The sequence below is a fragment of the Vombatus ursinus genome, unplaced genomic scaffold (assembly GCF_900497805.2).
Source record: "Vombatus ursinus unplaced genomic scaffold, bare-nosed wombat genome assembly UNPS02000580.1, whole genome shotgun sequence".
Taxonomy (NCBI): Eukaryota; Metazoa; Chordata; class Mammalia; order Diprotodontia; family Vombatidae; genus Vombatus; species Vombatus ursinus.
In genome coordinates, this window is record NW_020940358.1 from 24,397,205 (window position 1) to 24,415,358 (window position 18,154).

General features: G+C 43.3%; 1 protein-coding gene across 1 annotated transcript in view; it reads left to right on the forward strand.

The window, feature by feature from the left end:
• The first annotated feature begins 316 nt into the window (after nucleotides 1-316).
• KCNB1 (potassium voltage-gated channel subfamily B member 1) overlaps nucleotides 317-18,154 on the forward strand; it is a 117,729-nt gene continuing 99,891 nt past the window's right edge. Inside the window, exon 1 of the mRNA XM_027848067.1 lies at nucleotides 317-883. Coding sequence (XP_027703868.1) covers nucleotides 317-883 — 567 coding nt within the window. The remainder of the gene's footprint in view (nucleotides 884-18,154) is intronic.

The following is an 18,154-nucleotide window of genomic DNA, read 5'->3' on the forward strand; positions in this document are numbered from 1 at the left end:
GCCTCAATACCCCCCTCCCCCCTCACCTCTGGGTAGGGATAGAAGGAAGGAGGCGGGCTTCAGCACTAACAGGAGGGACAGCGCTCTGGTCGCTCCGCCTTCAGCCTAGAGCCTCTTAGCCTTGAGGCTCAGGCGTGCTGCTGACTGGGTGGACAGAGCGGCCTTGGGACCAACAGACTGGGGGGGGGGGGGGTCCGGGTGGGGGGGGGGGGCGGGGGGCCGCCCCCCCCCCGGGGGGGGGGGGGGGCAACCCGCTCTCTCCCCGGGGGCGAGGGGGGGGGGGGGGGGGGGGCGAGTGGCGGCGGCTGGACCCGCGATGCCGTCGGGCATGACGAAGCATGGCTCGCGTTCCACCACCTCCCTGCCGCCGGACCCCATGGAGATCATCCGGAGCAAGGCATGCTCCCGTCGAGTCAAACTGAACGTCGGGGGACTGGCCCACGAGGTCCTGTGGCGGACCCTGGACCGCCTGCCCCGCACACGGCTGGGTCGACTCAGAGACTGTAACACTCACGACTCACTCATGGACGTCTGCGATGATTACAGCCTGGACGGCAACGAGTACTTCTTCGATCGTCACCCGGGAGCCTTCACATCCATTCTGAACTTCTACCGCACTGGCAAGCTGCACATGATGGAAGAAATGTGTGCGCTCTCCTTCAGCCAAGAACTGGACTACTGGGGAATCGATGAGATCTACCTAGAGTCCTGCTGCCAGGCTAGGTACCACCAGAAAAAGGAGCAAATGAATGAAGAGTTGAAGAGAGAGGCAGAGACCCTGCGGGAGCGAGAGGGAGAGGAGTTTGACAACACGTGCTGCGCTGAAAAGAGGAAGAAGTTATGGGACCTACTGGAGAAGCCCAACTCCTCTGTGGCTGCCAAGGTAAGCCTGGGCCAGGGAAAGTCTCCTTCCTCCTAGGGGAAAAGCTAGGACCAAAAGGGGAGGAAGAGAGCAGCCCCAGAGACTGTCTTTGGGAACTCCGTGGTAACGAGGGACAGAAAGAGAAAAGGAAAGACAGTGATACTTGAGAAGCCGGTTGTGAATTGTAAGGTGGGAATGGGCAGCAGAAACAACAGTCTCACCCTCTTCATTTCCCTTCTCTACTTTAAGAGGCTGAGCTTTTCCTCAATCACCATTGGTAGGGAGAGGGGGCTTCTCCCCACTCCCCCAGATCAATCATAACATTGACTCTCTAGGCCAGATATGAAAAACAATGTTCTTCCCACTAAAACTTAATGGGAAAAGTAAAGGCGGTGGGGTGGGGAGTGAAGCACTGCCTAAAATGGTTTGCTCCCTAGGGATTTCTTGCCCCAAAGAAGAACTAGCCCATCTTAGGGTTAGTTCTTATTTTCATTTCTTGCTTTTATTCACTGCCCTCTTTATTTATGAGGCTGTGACCATAATCCAGTAGGAGGTCTTGGGAAGTTCGTGTCCAAAAAGCTTCCTGTAAGATGCTTACTTTGGCTCAGTGGATTTATCTTGCTATTTCAAGGTGTGAAGTAGAGTGTTCCCTTTAGATTCTGACTTGCCAATAAATCTCTAAATTTCTTATCATTTTGTGTTTCCCCATTCTCAGAATGAGGGAGGGGAGAAGAAAGGTACCTTCCTATCTTGGTAAGGGTCAGCATCTGTCAGGAGTTCATTGAACACTTGGGTTTACAAGAGGCATCTTGGGTTAATCCTCTTGTGACCTCTATGTGTTCCTGGAGAGACCTGGTTATCTTCATTCCTGATAAATTTGTGTTGTGGAATTTTCTTTAGCCATGGTTAGGCTGGAAAGAAGCTGAAGAAGGAGGATGTTAAAGCTGTTACTGGGTTGACCCACCAGATATGGGAAAGCCCACCCCATTTGGTATCTCTCTCTCTCTCTCTCTCTCTCTCTCTCTCTCTCTCTCTCTCTCTCTCTCTCTCTCCTTTTTCCCAACCCTATCCAGCCCAATTCTTCTTTCCTCCTTCCCCTCTATCCTTCATTCCTTAATCTAGTACTTGAGGGTTTCAGAAATCTAGTGTAAGTTCTGGGAAGCTGCATGGTGAGAGAAAACAAGGGAACCTACTCTTGTGCCATTGAGAGGAAAGTGGCTCTGATGAAGCTACTAAGTTTCCTTCCTGATGTTAGGCCAGGTTCTCCCCTTTCATTGAGCAGCTAGAACTGTCCGTAGCTGACCAGGGAAGGGGGTCAAGGACATTTTGTTATCATGGAGATGAACTGAAGCAGAAACCCCCTTGCTGTCAAATCCATTAGATGTGACAATTGCTGATGATCCACCAGCAGGGTCAGTCCCACTGAGCCAGTGTTATTTGGAATTTGTAAGTAGCCACTGCTACAGCAGGATCTTGCTTTCCGGAGAACAGAATCTCGGAGTTGGAAGGGACCTCAGAGATTATGTAGTTCAACCAGTGCCTGAACAAGAGTCCCCATTACCAAATATTGGACAGATAGCTAGCTGAGAAGAAGCTTGAAGCTCTTCAGTATGTATGGTGGGGAAAGCAGGGGGATGGGCGATACCACTACTTCCCAAGGCAGCCCAGTCTACTTCTGGAGAGCTCTGATTGATTGTCAGAAAGTTTTTTTCCTGACATCAAGCCTAATTTTGCCTCTTTACAACTTCCATTTTCTCTAGTTCTTCCCTCTCCGGCCAAGTAGAACAAGCTAATCCATCTCCCATGTGACAGACCTTCAAATATATAAAAATAGCTATTGTGTACACCCTAAATCTTTTTCCCATGATAAACTTCCCCAGTAATTTTGACCAATTTTCATATAGCATGATCTGCCCTCTCATGCTCAGAACCATATAGGGAGCTTAATTTTTAAATTCTGATAGACCACTCCAATTTGTTCTTTTCAAAGTTTACAACACTAACAAATATCTAGTACCAGGGCTATCCTCAAGTGAAGGGGAAAGGAGACAGTTGCCTTGGGTGTCCAGAATCTAGTATTGCTGGGAATCATTAATGAGGCAGGCAGATGCTGTGACACTGTTGTGTGGTAGTGGTTAAGTCACTTAATCTCTCTGAGCCTGGATTTCCTCATCTGTAAAATTAAGACAGTAATACTTATACCACCTACCTCAGGGTTGTTTTGAAAAATGCCCCAGATGCAATTTCAAGCCAACTGGCCAGAAGCATCTTTCTAATCTATGAAGAATCTTTGGGAATCATAGAACTGTAGGAAGGAAGAACTGGAAAAGACTTCAATGATTATTTAGTCCAACTCTCCCATTTTATAGATGAAAAAACTGAGGCTCAGAGAGGCGCGAGGTCTTGTTTAAAGACATATTTCACATACACACACACATATGTAAGCTAGTGGTAGAATAGAGACAAGAACTCATATCTCCTGACTCACAGTCTTGTGCTCTTTTCTCTACTTCATGATGGTTCTTATTATAAAGATGTTTATTTTCCTACATACTTCCTCAGCTTCATCAGGTCAATATGATAGTTCCATCTTGCTTCCCAATCTCAGAAAGTGGCCTCATCCCCTTTTGCCAACTTCCTATGTGACCTTGGACATCCTACTGCTTCTCCTTAGGTATCAGTTTCTTCCTATGTAAAATGAGGGGATTGGACTCGGGCTTCTGTAAGGTCCCTTCCAGCTCTAAAATTCTGTGATCAGTCAGCAACTGGCAGACCCAATTAAATTAGAGTCCTCAAGGTGTTCCCTTGCCCATCTCAGGTTGGTCCTTAGGCAGTGTCAAGGCTGATTCTTGCTGTCATTACTCACTGCTGCCTTACTGACTGCCGTTGTCTTCAGTATAATGATGCTGTGTTTGCCAATTTCTCGGTGTCTCACATCTTCGAGGTATTTGACCTGTTATCAAAGAGCTGCTAAAAATAACGGGTAATATTTCACTAATTGTTCTCTTCCTGTCCTCCTTGCAGAACATGAGGTACTAGGTTACTTGGGTCTCATCCCTGCGACTGTCTGGTTTTCTCCCCAATTTCCCTATCCTTAGTCACTGCCAATCCAGCCCTGTTTCCCCTTGTTGTCTGACACAATTGCTATGGAAGTGGCCCCCTCTGAAATCCTTTCCCATAACATAGCAGAAGCAAAACTAAAAAGAAAGGGAGGAATGTTTGATAAACCTTCTCTCTTTTATCATTTATCTCTACTTTCCATTACCTCTTGTAATGGATCCATTTTCTCTTTTATCTCCTGTTGGCTATGAATATATTTGCACATCTTTTTGCTGTTCCTTGAAATATTCGCTGTCATTTTATTTACCATTTCCCTCCTGCTTCTGTAACTCTTCTTTTTGCTCCTATGTCTACTTATTCCTGGGACTCACCAGTCCCTCCAGTCATGGAAGTATGTGAGTACTTATTTTGTGGCTCCGGCTATTAAAACAGTAGCCATCTTTTGGACCAACAGGGATGGCTCCCTGTTCACTCTGGGACCTACATTGCCTTTTCTCTTTAATGGACATAGTAGCTGAAGTCTTCAGTGCTATACTGGGAGTTAGGACTCCTGGATTCCAGGTCTATCTCAGTCATTAAATAGCTTTGGGACCTTGAGCAAGTCATTTCCCCTAATTTGAGCCTCAATTTCCTCCTCTGTAAAATAAAGCAATTAGACTCAATGATCAATCAATAAGCATTTTCAATCAATAAGCATTAATTCAATGACTACTATGTGCCAGGCACCGTGCTAAGTGCTGGAGATACAAAAAGAAGGAAAAGACAGTCCCTGCCCTCAAGGAGTTACAATCTAATGGGGGAAACAACATGCAAACGAATACATACAAAGCAGGCCATATACAGGATACATAGGAAATAATTAATAGAAGAAAGGCACTAGAATTAGAAGGGGTTAGAAAAGGCTTCTTATAAAAGATAAGATTTGGGACTTAAAGGAAGCCCTGGAAGTTAGTAGACAGAGTTGAGGAGGGAGAGTGTTCCAAGCATGGTGGAAGAGCCAGAGAAAATGCCCAGAAAATGCCCAGAACTGAGAGATAGATATCTTGTTTGTGGAACAATCAGGAAGTCAGTATCACTGAATCAAAAAGTATGTGTCAGGGAGTAAGGTGTAAGAAGCCTGGAAAGGTAGGAGGCAACTAGGTTATGAAGGGCTTTGAATGCCAAATAGAACATTTTGTATTTGATCCTGTAGGCAATAGGAAGCCACTGGAGTTTACTGAGTAGGGGAGAGGAGTGACATGATTGGACTTGTACTTTTGGAAGATCATTTTGGAGGCTGAATGGAGTTGGATTGGAGTAGGGAGAGACTTGAGACAGGCTGACCCAGACATGCAAAAGTTTGGGTGTGGGGTGATGAGGACCTGCACTAGTGTGATGGCAGTGTCCGAGGGAAGAAGGGGACATATTTGAGAGATATTGCAAAAGTGAAATGGTCAGGCCCTGGCCTGGATATGGGGGGATGGGCACAGATAATGAGATCTAGGATAACTCCTAGGCTGCAAGCCTGATGGCCTAGGAGGATTGTTGCCCTCTACGGTAATATGGAAGGTAGGAGAAAGGGTGATTTTAGAAGGAAAGATAATGATTCCAATTTTTAATGGACTTAATCCATTTAAATGGATTTAATCCAATTTAAAATGTCTACCGAAATCCAGTTTGAGATGTCTGAAAAGTAGTTGCAGATGTGATATTGTAGGTCACCAGAAAGTCTAGGGCAAGATAGGTAGATTTGAAAATCATTAGCACAGGGATGGTAATTAAATTCATGGGAACTGCAAAGGTCACTAAGTGAAGTACTATAATGGGAGAAGAGAAAAGGGCTCAAGACAGAACCCTGAGGTACACTTATGGTTAGAGGGTACGATCTGGATGAGGAGCAAAGGACATAGAGAAGGAGTGGTCAGATAGGTAGCATAAGAAACAGGAGAAAACCAAGAGAGAAGACAGTATCAAGGGGGAGAGAGGGATCAACAGTGGCAAAGGCTGCAGAGAGGTCAAGGAGAATGAGGATTGAGAAAAGACCACTGGATTTGGTAATTAAGAGATCACTGATTATTTTGGAGCCTTAGAAGCCTTTCCTTTTATTTCAGATATTTTGTGTTCCAAGGTCCCTTTCTAAAATTCAGTGTTCTATGGGCCTTCCTCTAAATCACCTGCTCTCCCAGGATCCAAATATCATCTGCTCTCATCCCTTCTTGGCGCCCTAAAGGGAATCCTTACAGGATGCAGGGGAAGAGTGTGATGACAATGAAGACCTTAAGCAGAGAGGAGATGGGGTGACTCCCTGATTCACTAGAAATCTCCGCAAAAATCAGAAGCACGGGAGCTGTGAGAGAGTAGACAATGGCAGCTGGCATAGCCAGCTAACAAGTAACCTTTTGAGGTCCACTACTAGATTTTGACCTACTAGTTGGAGACTAGCAGATTATTCAGTCATTCTTTTTGGAAATTAGAGATGAGGGACAGAAATCACATGACTGGAATGTTGTTCAGAGATGGCAGGAGAATGAACTTGTGAGTGTCTGTGTATTATACAGGGAAGAGGCTGCAAGAAATTGCCTTACACTGGGGATCCATTTAGGTATTGAATTTTCCTAGAGATCTGCTTCAGTTTTGGGTGTAATCTTTTACAGAGACCAGTGAATATTATTGTTCTTCAAGAAATTATTCTTTTCAGTTTTTTGTGGGTATTTTCTCCACCAATGCAGATCATAGCCTCTCCATTCCTTCATCAACCAATCAGTCCACAAGCATTTATTAAGCACCTACTCTGTTTCAGGTACTGGAGCTACAAAGGCAAAAAATGAAACAGTCCCTAACCTCAAGGAGCTCACATTCTATCATGTATTGGTGTTGAAGGTAGGGCTGGTCTCTAACACTGGGTCTTGTTCAGCATAATGTAGTGGGGAAAGTATTCTTCTTGGAGTTAGAAGACCTTCATTCCAAGCCCAGGTCTAACACTGGCTGGCAGTTTGAGCCTGGGTAAGTCCCTTAACCTCTCTGAGTCATCATTTCCTCAACTACAGACTGGGAATATTAATATTTGCATTACATACCCCACTTAGATGTTGTAAAGAAAGTTCTCCATAGACTTTAAAGTACAATAGATGTGAATTATTATTATTCCCACTGTGCCATAGAGGAGTGGCCTCGTCCTCCAGGGTGAGCCCTTCAAGAAGATAGGATCCACCTGCTAGCTGAAGACATTATAGGACCAGTTCACAGGGGAAAGTGATATCCTTGGAAACTGGAAAACCAAGAGGAAATAGGTGCCCAGCTGAAGACTGTCCTCAGTTGAGAGTTATGAGTCCAAATTCCTAACCCTGTCTAACCTCTGTCAATATTCCCTTCCGATACTACTCTTTTAACGACCAGGTAATTCAATGACCAATCTCTAAACCCCCAAGGTGGGAGATAAAACAGATGTGATGGATTGCCCATGGATGAGCTGAAGATGTCAACAGGGGCATTTTAATTACTTAGCTTTTAGTGGGACTGGAGATGACTCAAATGTGGAAACAGGTGTATTGTGGAGAGCACTTCTGTTCCCAGGAAGTCACTGACAATCTCATGGCAACCAAGGAAAAGGACTTTGGCTCAATTAAAGAAACTTCCAACAATTAGAGGCAGCTGATGATGGAATGGGTTACCTTGGAAGTCAGTGAGCTCTCTGTCACTTGAAGCACATATGATTATAGAATTGGAGTCAGAAGGGACATCAGAGAACATGTAGTCCAACCCTCTCACTTTATAGGTGGGAAAGCTGAGGCCAGGGAAGGGAAGTCACTTATCTAGAGTCACACAAGTATGGAGCAGCAATGCTGGGATTTGAACCAGGGTCTTCTGGCTCCAATTCCAGGTCTATTTCTTCTGTGCCATTCTCGATAAGCTCTTGCTAATGATGCTCCAGGGGAGATGTATGCTTTAGTTAGAAATTGTAGTAAAAGCAGCTCATCATAGGGAAGACTCTTTGAAGCATGAATCCAGGAACCAGAATTCCATTCTTGGTTCTGCCTCTTACTGTCTGTGTGACTGGGAGCAAATCATTGAACCTCTCTGAGTTTTAGTTTCCTTATTTGTCAAATAGGAATAAGCATAGTTGTAGCACCTATTTCATAGGGTTATTGGGAGATTTATAAACCTTGAAGGGCTCTATAAATATGACATATAAATGTGAATCTAGCTCAATAATAATAGTATTATTACCTTTAAAGGCCTTTCCAAATCTAAAGTTCTAAGTTTTCCCAAAGTCTATGCCCAGAGGAGGTGGCTAGGGTAGTCCCTGACACAGGCTACATGCCATGAATCAAATTCCTGGGGCAGAAGGGAACTGACCACATAGTCATGGATTTCACTGATTCCTTCCTTCTCTCCCATACCTCTCACCTCCAGTGAAAGTAATTTCTCTTTGATCAAATTTCTCACATTGCCTGGATTTTTCTTATCTTGCTTTGCCTTATGTCGAAGTTATTTGTGTACTTTTCCTTCCCCCTATTTGATAGTTAGATAGTTAGCTAGGGCTCCTGGAGAGTAGAACCTATGCCACATCTAATTTTTGTATCCCTAGTAGGTAAACACATAGGGATAAGGTCTGAATCTGTGATTTCACTGGAGTAGGGAGAGCTCCTGGTAAGGAACGTCAAATGAGATCATATTTGTAAAGTGCTTAGCATAGTGCCTGGCATATAGTAGGTGCTTAATAAATGCTTGTTTCCATCTACCAATGCAGGTCAGTATCTTCTCAGTAACTTCTAGTCTCAGAGAGTTGCCTAGAGCACTGAAACACTAAGTGACTTGCCCTGAGTCACTTGGCCAGGATGTGTCAGAGGTCAGACTTGAACCCAGATCTTCCTGGCTCTAAGGGCCACTACACCAGGCTGCTTCTGTAGCACATTACTTAATAAGTGTTAGTTGAATTGACTTTCTTTTGAGTCTTCTATTTTTCAAGAACAAGGCTCACTGTTTACATATTCCCGGTTATGGAAATGGGAGGCTGGGGGAGGGGGCAATGTAGGGTAAGGGAGACAGAGCACCATACATGGAGTCAGGAGACCTGGCTTTCGTTTGGAGCTCTTCTACTTATTAGTTATGTGAACTTGGCCAAGTCATTTAACTTGCTACTTAACCCATTGACTTTACAGTCAACTTAAGTGTAACCATGGCTGAATCACGACAAGGGAAACAATGGTTTCTATGTATTCTGCCCTTGTCAGGCGACATCTGGACTAGCATATTCAGCTCTGGGCACCACGTTTTAAGAGAGCACATTGATAAGCTGGAGGGCATCCAGAAGAGAACTATCCAGATGGCGAAGGGCCTTCCTTGCAATCATGCCACATGAGGACTCAATGAAGATACTGGGAATGTTTAGCCAGAACAAATTATATTGGGGGGTGGCGTAGGATCGATCACCCAAGCCATCTAGTCCAGGCCTTTCATTTTCTGTGGTCTGTCTTCAAGTATTTGAAGGGCTATCATGTGCAAGAGGGATCGTGCAGCTTGGCCCCAGAGGGTAGAACTATGGAGCAAGGGACAGAATTTGCAGAGAAACAGATTTAGCTCCATTTGGCGGAAATCTTCCTAACAGGTATTGTTATCCCAGAGTGGAATGAGCTGCCTTCAGAGATAGGGGGATCCTCCTCACTGTAAGTGAAGGCTGAATGAGCATTTCCTAGGAACATAGTAGATTCTTGTTCAACTAGGGGTGAACCAGATAGCCTCTGAGGCAACACAGAGGAGTGGACAGAGCTCTGGACTTGGAATTGGGAAGGCCTGGGTTCAAACACTGAATTGGACACTTAGTAGGTGAAGTAAGTAGGTGGTACAGCAGATAGAATGCTGGGCCTGGAGTCAGAAAGACCTGGATTCAAATCCAACCTCGGATGTTCATTAGCTTGTAATCACATAGATAATAAAGTGAGCTTCGATTTGACCTCAAATCCTCTGTTTCCAAATCCAGGTTTCTTTTTCCTACACTAAGACAGGAACACTCAACTTTGGCATTCAAGGTCAACATTCTAGTGTTTCTAGTGAAATCATGAATCTTGGCCCCCTGAACAACGTTAACAGACAACTCATGATGATCAGACTCTTTGGGGGAGGGGTGGGGCTTGGAAAGAGCCTGGATAAATGAAATGCACAGATCATTCTAAAACCTCTCTGTGAAGAAGCAGGTGGTCTTTGTAAATTTTTAAGGAGGTTATAGCCAGTGGGTTGTAGTCAGGGGTAGGCTGGTAAGCATTTAACAACTGTCTCTCTGAGAAGGGCAGACATACTTTTCAGTTTAATCTGCATTTAACAATGCATTTTCTCCATCACCCCATCAAGTCTAGTTAATTAACAAAACAGTCGATCAAGCCCTGACTTGTAGAGTTTGCTGATTTCTGATATACAAAAACTCACTTTGAAAATTTAACAATCAGTTCTTGAGAGCCAGAATGAACTGGCTCAGGCACATCCTGGGCGGTTGTCCATATTGTTTTTAATGCTTTTATGTTCTGTACTGTCTTCTTGGTTGAGAAAGGGGGAGATGACATAGTCCTCAATGTGGGAGAACCTGGTTTTGTGTCAGAGGAATGCCAGGGGCCAGTGAATTATTGGTATAGCTTGCCAAATAGATTCAGGTTGTGGTGTAAATTTTTAAACAAATAATACAAGCAATAGAACCCTAGGCAAGTTACTTAATCTCTCTGGCTCTCAGTTCTTTTTCATATGTAAAATGAGGGGGATTTGGACTAAGGTCCCTTCCTATTCTAAATCTACCATTAGTTCTAAACTGGGTGGAACTAAAGCCATCATGAAGGAAAGAATGGAATGGGAAGATGTCATTCCAGAGGGGAGGATCTGTGCACTCTCCAGGGCCTTTGGGCCCAGAGAAAAATGATTGATGGCAACAGGCAGGAGCAATATAAGAAAATGAGACCAGGGTATATTTATGAAGCCTGAAGTCATCTAGTTATGTACTGGATATTTTGATTTGCTCATAACCCAATTTTAATTTGTGAGTTTATGATTTTTCCATGTAAACAACCTTTCCCGAAGCTTGCTTTGGCTATACACAGGGAAAGTATTGGCAATGAGAATTATAGAATCATAGCATGTCAGAGTTGATCCCATCCAACCACCTAAAGCATAAATTCCTTCTATGACATCCCCAACAAAAGGTCATCCAGCCTCCTTTTGTACCCTTCCAGTGACAGGTAACTCAATTCTTGCCCACTTCATTGTTGGGAAGCTCTGATCATCAGAAAATTCAATCTACATTTAAACCCAAATCTACCCCTCTTTTGCCTCCATCTCTTTCCCCTGAGGCCACAAAGAACACGCCAAAGAAAAGGTGGGCCTGGATCAAGAAGCAACTGAGTAGCTTTTGGAGTACAGAGCTAGAAACCAAAGAATAGATAGGGCTGAATGTTGGGACTCTCCATCAGAGAGGGAACAACCTGGGACAGGCCTTTTCCTTTCCTCACCTCTCTTAAGATGAAGTTATTCATAATATGTATCTTTTTGACCCTCTAGCTAATGGCTTTAATCTCATTATCCTCTCTGACCTTCAGTTTCTTTATTTATGAAATGGGGACAAAAATCCCTGTACCACCTATCTAATGGGACTGTTGTTAAGCAGAGCACTTTGTAAATTGCAGAAGCTCTATAGAAATGGGAGCTCTTACTGCATGGTGGAGTTCAGGACCAGGCTCTGATATTTATTGATCAGTTGAGCCTTAAGTCAGTCATTTAAACTCATTGTGGCTTAGTTTCCTCATCTGTAAAATGGGGTTAGTAACATTTCCACTCCCTAACTCATGAGGTTGTCGTGAGGAAGATGCATTAAAAATCTTAAAGCACTATAGAAATATGAGGATTGTTTTTTTGGGGGGGGGGGGTCTGGTCCTGTGATTTTATCAATGTAAGGGACTTCTGGTGTGAAATCTTCCTCCAATTTAGCTGAGCAGCTTTCTGCAACTTATAATTATAAAGTTGTTTGGGGCACAGAGAGGTTGATGACTTATCCAGGGTCACCAAGATACGACATGTCTGAGACAGAACTTGAACCCATATTTTCCTAGCTCCAAGGCTGGTTGTCTATGCACTCTAGCACATTGCCTCTCAGGTACTATTATAACTTCATCATTATTATTACCTCAGCCCCCATGGAGAGCTGCCCATCTCCTGCCTTTTTACTCGGCAGTACTCCACCTGCCAGTAAATGACCCACCCAAATACTGCAGAAAAGATAAGCCAAGAACTGAGCTCCTGGATAATTGAGTTGAATCATAGCATTTTGAGCTGGAAGGAACCTTAGGTGCTCATGTAGTCCAACCCCCTCATTTTTCAGATGGGGAAACTGAGGCCCAGAGAGAGAAAGGGACTTTTCCAAGGTGAAAGTTAGCGTCAGAGTCAGGACTGGAACCCAGGTTTTCTGGCTCCTAGCCCAGCAAGTCTTTCTATTATCCCTTTTCTCCCACAGGAGTACTTAAAGCCCTGTGCTGAGGGAAGAGCAAGACAATTGAAATCTACTTCTTTCAGGATGGAAGAAAAGGAATTCCCATGGATGGGGTGAGGGAGGTGGGGAACATGTCATTCTATTACCTTATTGCCCCATGAAAAGAATGTGCCCATTGACCACAGAAATGGCAGCCTCAGTCAAATAAAGGTCATAAGTGATCTAGCTCCTATAAGCCCAGTTTGAGTAATTTATGCAGAATTCAGTGTAGCTGCCAGTGACATATTGGGGGTAGAAGGAGGAGCTTATAGCTGGTTGCTGTAAATGCATGCAATATTTGTGCCAATGGAGATGGTTGATTGGCAGGGGTGCAGAAATGGTATTTAAGTTTTCTACCAAGAAAAGCTGTCCCAAAGAGAATTGGGCTGCCTCAGTAGTTATCTGGGGGCTCCTCATCTCTCATGGTCTTCAAATGGAGTCTGGATGACAACTTGGTGGAGATGTTACCTGGTTAGGTCTTGCTCGGTTCTATGAGTTGGGTTACTTGTCCTCTGAGATTCCTTTTAGTCCTGAGATTCTATGATGTTATGATTCAGTGCCCAAAGTCAATGACAGTTAATTAATAAGCCTGTGACAGCAGGAACCATTTCCCTTTGCTAATGAGGCTAATTTCTTATTCTTTGATGTTTTCCCATCCTGAGAGCCTTTTAAAGGCCAATAAATTCAATGGCAGAGTCCCTAGGGATTGCTAGCTTTACCTGGTTTGTGGAATAAATGTCATTGGAGCTTCTCAGGGAAGGCTATTCATACTTTCATGTCCTGGCTCTTTCATTGCCTTCAATGAGGCCATACAGTAAATGATGTAGGAAGCCTAACAACATCCCACAGAATCACAGCATCTTAGAGTTGCAAGAGAAGTCAGAGGGAATCCTACACAGCCCCTACTTGTCAAGGATCCCTTCTACATTATCCCTGACAAATGGTCATCTAGCCTCTACTTGAGGACCTCCAATGATGGGGAACTCCCTACAATACAAGACAGCCCAGAGAAAAACAATAGAAAGAAAGAAATAGAAATAATAAAAAGACCATCTACTGGAGGTAGAAAAGATTTGTTTTAAACCTTTGTCCCAAGAGGTCTAGTTTCCTGGTTTTACTCAATGATTCTAAAAATGTAGGAAACCAAAATGGCCTACCTTCCTTCTCTGTCCCATCAGTCCAACACTGAAATCATATAGCAACAGGGGCCCTCACATAGTCCCTCTTTCTGTCTTTGCACAGGGCCAGACTGAATCATTATAGACAGATAATAATTCATTCTGATTTTCAAGACAGACATTCCTTAGCATACCTTGCTCACCCATTCTAGCATCTACCAGCCTTCATTGTTAGAATAATCTCCCTTAAGTCCAACCTAAATCCTTCACATTGTAGCTTTTCATTTCTGTTCATTTCCATTGGTGCTATCCTCAGTGGAGATAAAGAACAGGGTCTGACATAACTGAACATAATTGACATCTCTCTTTCTCTCTCTTGACATAATTGAAGCTACTTTGGGGTCATTCCTTAGCCTTTCCTTTTCCCAATGCTTTTAACCTCAGCAAAAGTTGCCAAGGACCCCCTAGAACTGTCCAACAATTTCTGTCTTGAATTGAATTTTATGATTAGCAAAGTGTTTTTCCACACATTCTTTTCCTTGATCCTCAGAACATCCTGTGAATTAGGAATGGAAAGTGTTATCTCCTTACTCTATGGATGAGGAAATTAATACTAGGAGAGTGAAATGACTTGTCCAAGGTGACGAAGAGTAAAAAGTAGATCTGGAACTAGAATCCAAAGACCAAGTTTATCCCCCTTTCCACTATGTTCACTATGGCACTAAGACCATAGGTAGAGTTTACAACATGGTTAAGAAATAAAGAGCAACCCCATCTAGGTACAACACTTAGTATTAAATTTACCCAGTGATACCCAACCCCCATCTTGACTTTACTACCATAAGCACAACTCTAGGAAGTACAGTAGTCTGGACTGGATGCTGTAAATCAAGAAGGATGATATGGTACCTGGGGTTTGAAGCTGGGTGTATAGCCATGAAGCCTGGATTCACCTTGGACACTGATCACAGTCAAGTCACCTACTCTCCAGAAGTTCAGTTTTCTGTAAAATAGCAATATGAATACTTGGACTATCTACCTCATGGGATTGTTGTGAGACAAGCATTTTATAAACCTTAAAGCCTTATTTAAAAGTTAGTTGTTATTATTACTCCACTGGAGAAGCGGTGTCTAGTCTTTACTCAGATCTGTGACTCTGGGAAAATAACAACAACAATGAAAACCAGAATTTATATAATGCTTTAATGTTTGCAGAGCATTGTACATGTTATCTCTGGGCCTCAGTTTCCCTATATTGCTATTCCTTCATCTATAAAATGAGGAAAATGGTACCTGGATTCCCCAATTTATTATGTTGTTGTGAAGGAAGTGCTTCATAAACCTTAAAGTGCTAGGAATATGAGCTTCTATTATTGCTACTACTGTGATCTCTTCTGAGTTTATGATCCCAGTCCTGTGATTTTTTTCCCTAAGGCTGTGCTCAGGTAGTAACTAGTACAGTTCCTACCATTAGTTACATTCCCAGGACAGAAGGCACTTCAGAAGATGGACACAGATTCCCCTGTGCAAGGACCAGCTGCCATCACTCCTAGATCCCCTCTCTTCTGAAGGGACTCTAGAACATCAGGGAAGTCATGCGCTATAAGAGAAGGTGCACTGGGCTAGCAAGCAGGGAGCTTGAGTTCAATTTGTTTATCAATCAATTGAAGAACTGGCTTTAAGTTGAGAAACCTAAAGTTTGGTGAGTCAGAGCCCTTCATTTTACATAAAAGGAAACAGGCCCAGACAAGTGCTATAACTTGTCTGTGCTCACACAGCTAATAAGGAACTAGTCATTACTCAAACTCAGGTCTCCTGACTTGAAATCTGGGGCTTTTGCCACTATATAGCACCATCGCCCTAAGCTTGCTGTACTCAGTCAACAAGCATTTATTAAACACTTAATGTGTATGAAGCACTATGCTAAGGACTGAGATTTCACAGACATAAGTGAAATAGTAAAGTCCATGTGGACAGATGAGGCTTTACTCATTTTTAAAAAATCTCCATCAGTGTCTAGCACAGAGCTCTGAACGCAGTAGGTGACTAATAAGTGCTGAAATAAGTTGTTCGAATTCTGGCTCTTCTGTGTGACCTTTGCAACCTACCTTTCTCTTTAGACCTCAGTTTCCTCATCTGTAAAATGAGAGAGTTGGAAATAAACAGGGATTCTTAATCTTTCATGTGTCTTAACCTTTGGCAGTCTGGACCTCTTCTTAAAATAATGTTTTTAAATGCACAAAATAGAATACAGAGCATTATAAAGTAAACCAACTATATTGATTTATTTATTTAAAAAATTCACAGGCTCCAAAGTGAGGATCCCTGGAGTAGAGAATCACCAGAAAGACAAGAGTACAAGTGGGATCTTTTATTGGAGGGGGGGCCTTTGGATAGGGCTCGGGTTTTTATTTTCTTAATTTTTATTTACAGTTTTTGTTTTAAAATCTCCTTGATTTTTAAGTGTATTCCCCTTCCTCATCTCTGTCTCAAGACAAATGTAGAGAAATAGAATTGGAGGTCTGATGGAAAACTTTAGGGGTCCAACAGAAGGTGTTATGCATGTATAATTGGATTGGATTAGGGTTAGAAGGCATCCAGTTAGGGGATTGATAGAACCATCTCTTGCAACAAAGAATAAAAAATGAAGAGAAAAGACAAGCAATTCAGTAACAGTAACCAACGTATCAACAATCAGCTGAGTCTAAGTTTATATGCAGGGTCCCATAGCCATACTTCCCTACTTCTGCAAAGAAGGAAAGGAGGTAGGACCCCAAATGGAGTCCTAATGAAAAGCTAGGGGACCCATTACCCAATTCATGTCTTGGGCCAGGGCTTGGGACCCTCTCTTTCCCCATGGAAGGACTCACTGTCCAAAGCATTACCTTAGTATAGGCAGAACCCCCTTCTTGTGTTCCTCTGTTTCTAATATGCATTTGATTAAGGGGTCACCACTGAGCAGATGGGGGGTATCTGCAAGAAGTTGGGAGCTCAATCCACTCTGGATTCCGTAGATGACCTGACCAGGGTTCTAGGTCCTTTGTTCTGCTGCCAACTCTGGTTAATCTAAAGTGGTATATTACCTATTCGACCTTTCTATGCTTTGGTTTATCCATCAACAAAATGGAGCGGCGAGTCTTGGCCCTTAGCTGGGAAGCATCATTATTGAAATCCTCTGACTAGAAAGGACTTCCAGGAGATCAAACAGCCCACCCCCCCTGACTCCAGGAAGCCTCACCCTGGCTTAATCTAATTCTCCGATGTTCTGTACCCTGAGAAGGAAGTGGCAGAGCCGAAGGGCAAGGAAATAGCAAGTTGAGTCAGCTCTTGGCTTTAGGCCAGAAGGGAGCTGGATGGTTTAAAAGGTATCTGAGATTTGTTTTAACAGCAGGTACGGGGGTGGCTTTTCCCTCTGATCACCTAGTCACTTAACTGGAGGCATTTAAGTATCCCTAAGGGATGGAAAAGGTAGAAGCTGGACAAGGGTTTAAGTGTGAGAAAGGAAGGTGGAGAGGGCTAAACACAAGAATGCTGAGCCCACAATGTGAGCATTTGTTTCGCCTGAGCCTGCACGTTTCAAACGGGTTTTGTTCTTCTTGTGTTCTCATTGTGTGTGTGATGGGGGGAAGGGGTTTGTATCAGACTGTGGAAATTGACAAGCAAGGAAAATGACCAGTGCTGGAGGGGCTGCAGGAAAGACTTCAGAGCCCTGATCAATGCAATGACCCGCCCTAAATCCAGAGGATGAAAGATGGAACATACTCCCCACCTCTGGATAGAAAGCTGATGGACTCACAATGCAGAAGGAGACAAACATTTCTTGGACGTGGCCAATATGGGCATTTGTTTTGCTTGACTATACGTCTTTGTTTTCTTCTTTTCTTCTTTTTGGGTTTTCTTCTTTTTTCAATGGGTTCAAGAGGGAGAGAAAATGAATATTTGTTAACTAAAAAAATTTTTTTAAGATGACAAAGTTTATTGAAAAAATCTCTAAGATCACTTGTAGCTCTAAATCTTACAGTTGGAGTCATCTTTCCTATAATCAAGGTCATGAGTAAAATACTCTGGAATAGGAAACCTACATTCTCCTCATAAGACTGTTCAGTCCCAACTGTTATTTACCAATTCTATAGCTGCATTAAAGTCTTAAAAATAAAATACCTCACGTTTTACCAGAAAAAAAAATAGAATACTGAGCCAAGAGTCTATGAATGTTAGCCACTGGAACCCATTTTTTGACTAAGCTCTCTTCTCTGTAAAATAGTAATGGTTGATGTTTACATCCCACTTTAAGGGTTTCCACATACTTTTACGTGTCTTATCTCTTTTGACTCTCACAATACCCTACCCCACCTCACCATCCCCACTTCCCCCCCCCACGGTTAATAGTATGAGAATTATTCTCCCACTTTACAGATGTGGAGACTGTGGCTTAGAGAGATAAAAAGACTTGCAAAGGTCACAGGCTAGTGAAAGATCTGGGGTTTGAACCCAAGAATTCTGAATCTGAGGCTACTGTACCCACCTGGCACCTCCAGTTAAAGAATCACTATCAATGCTGGGTCAAAATAGGAGGCTCATTATGAAGATCTACTGACTAGGATTAAGAAGCCATAGCAGCTATCTAGTCCA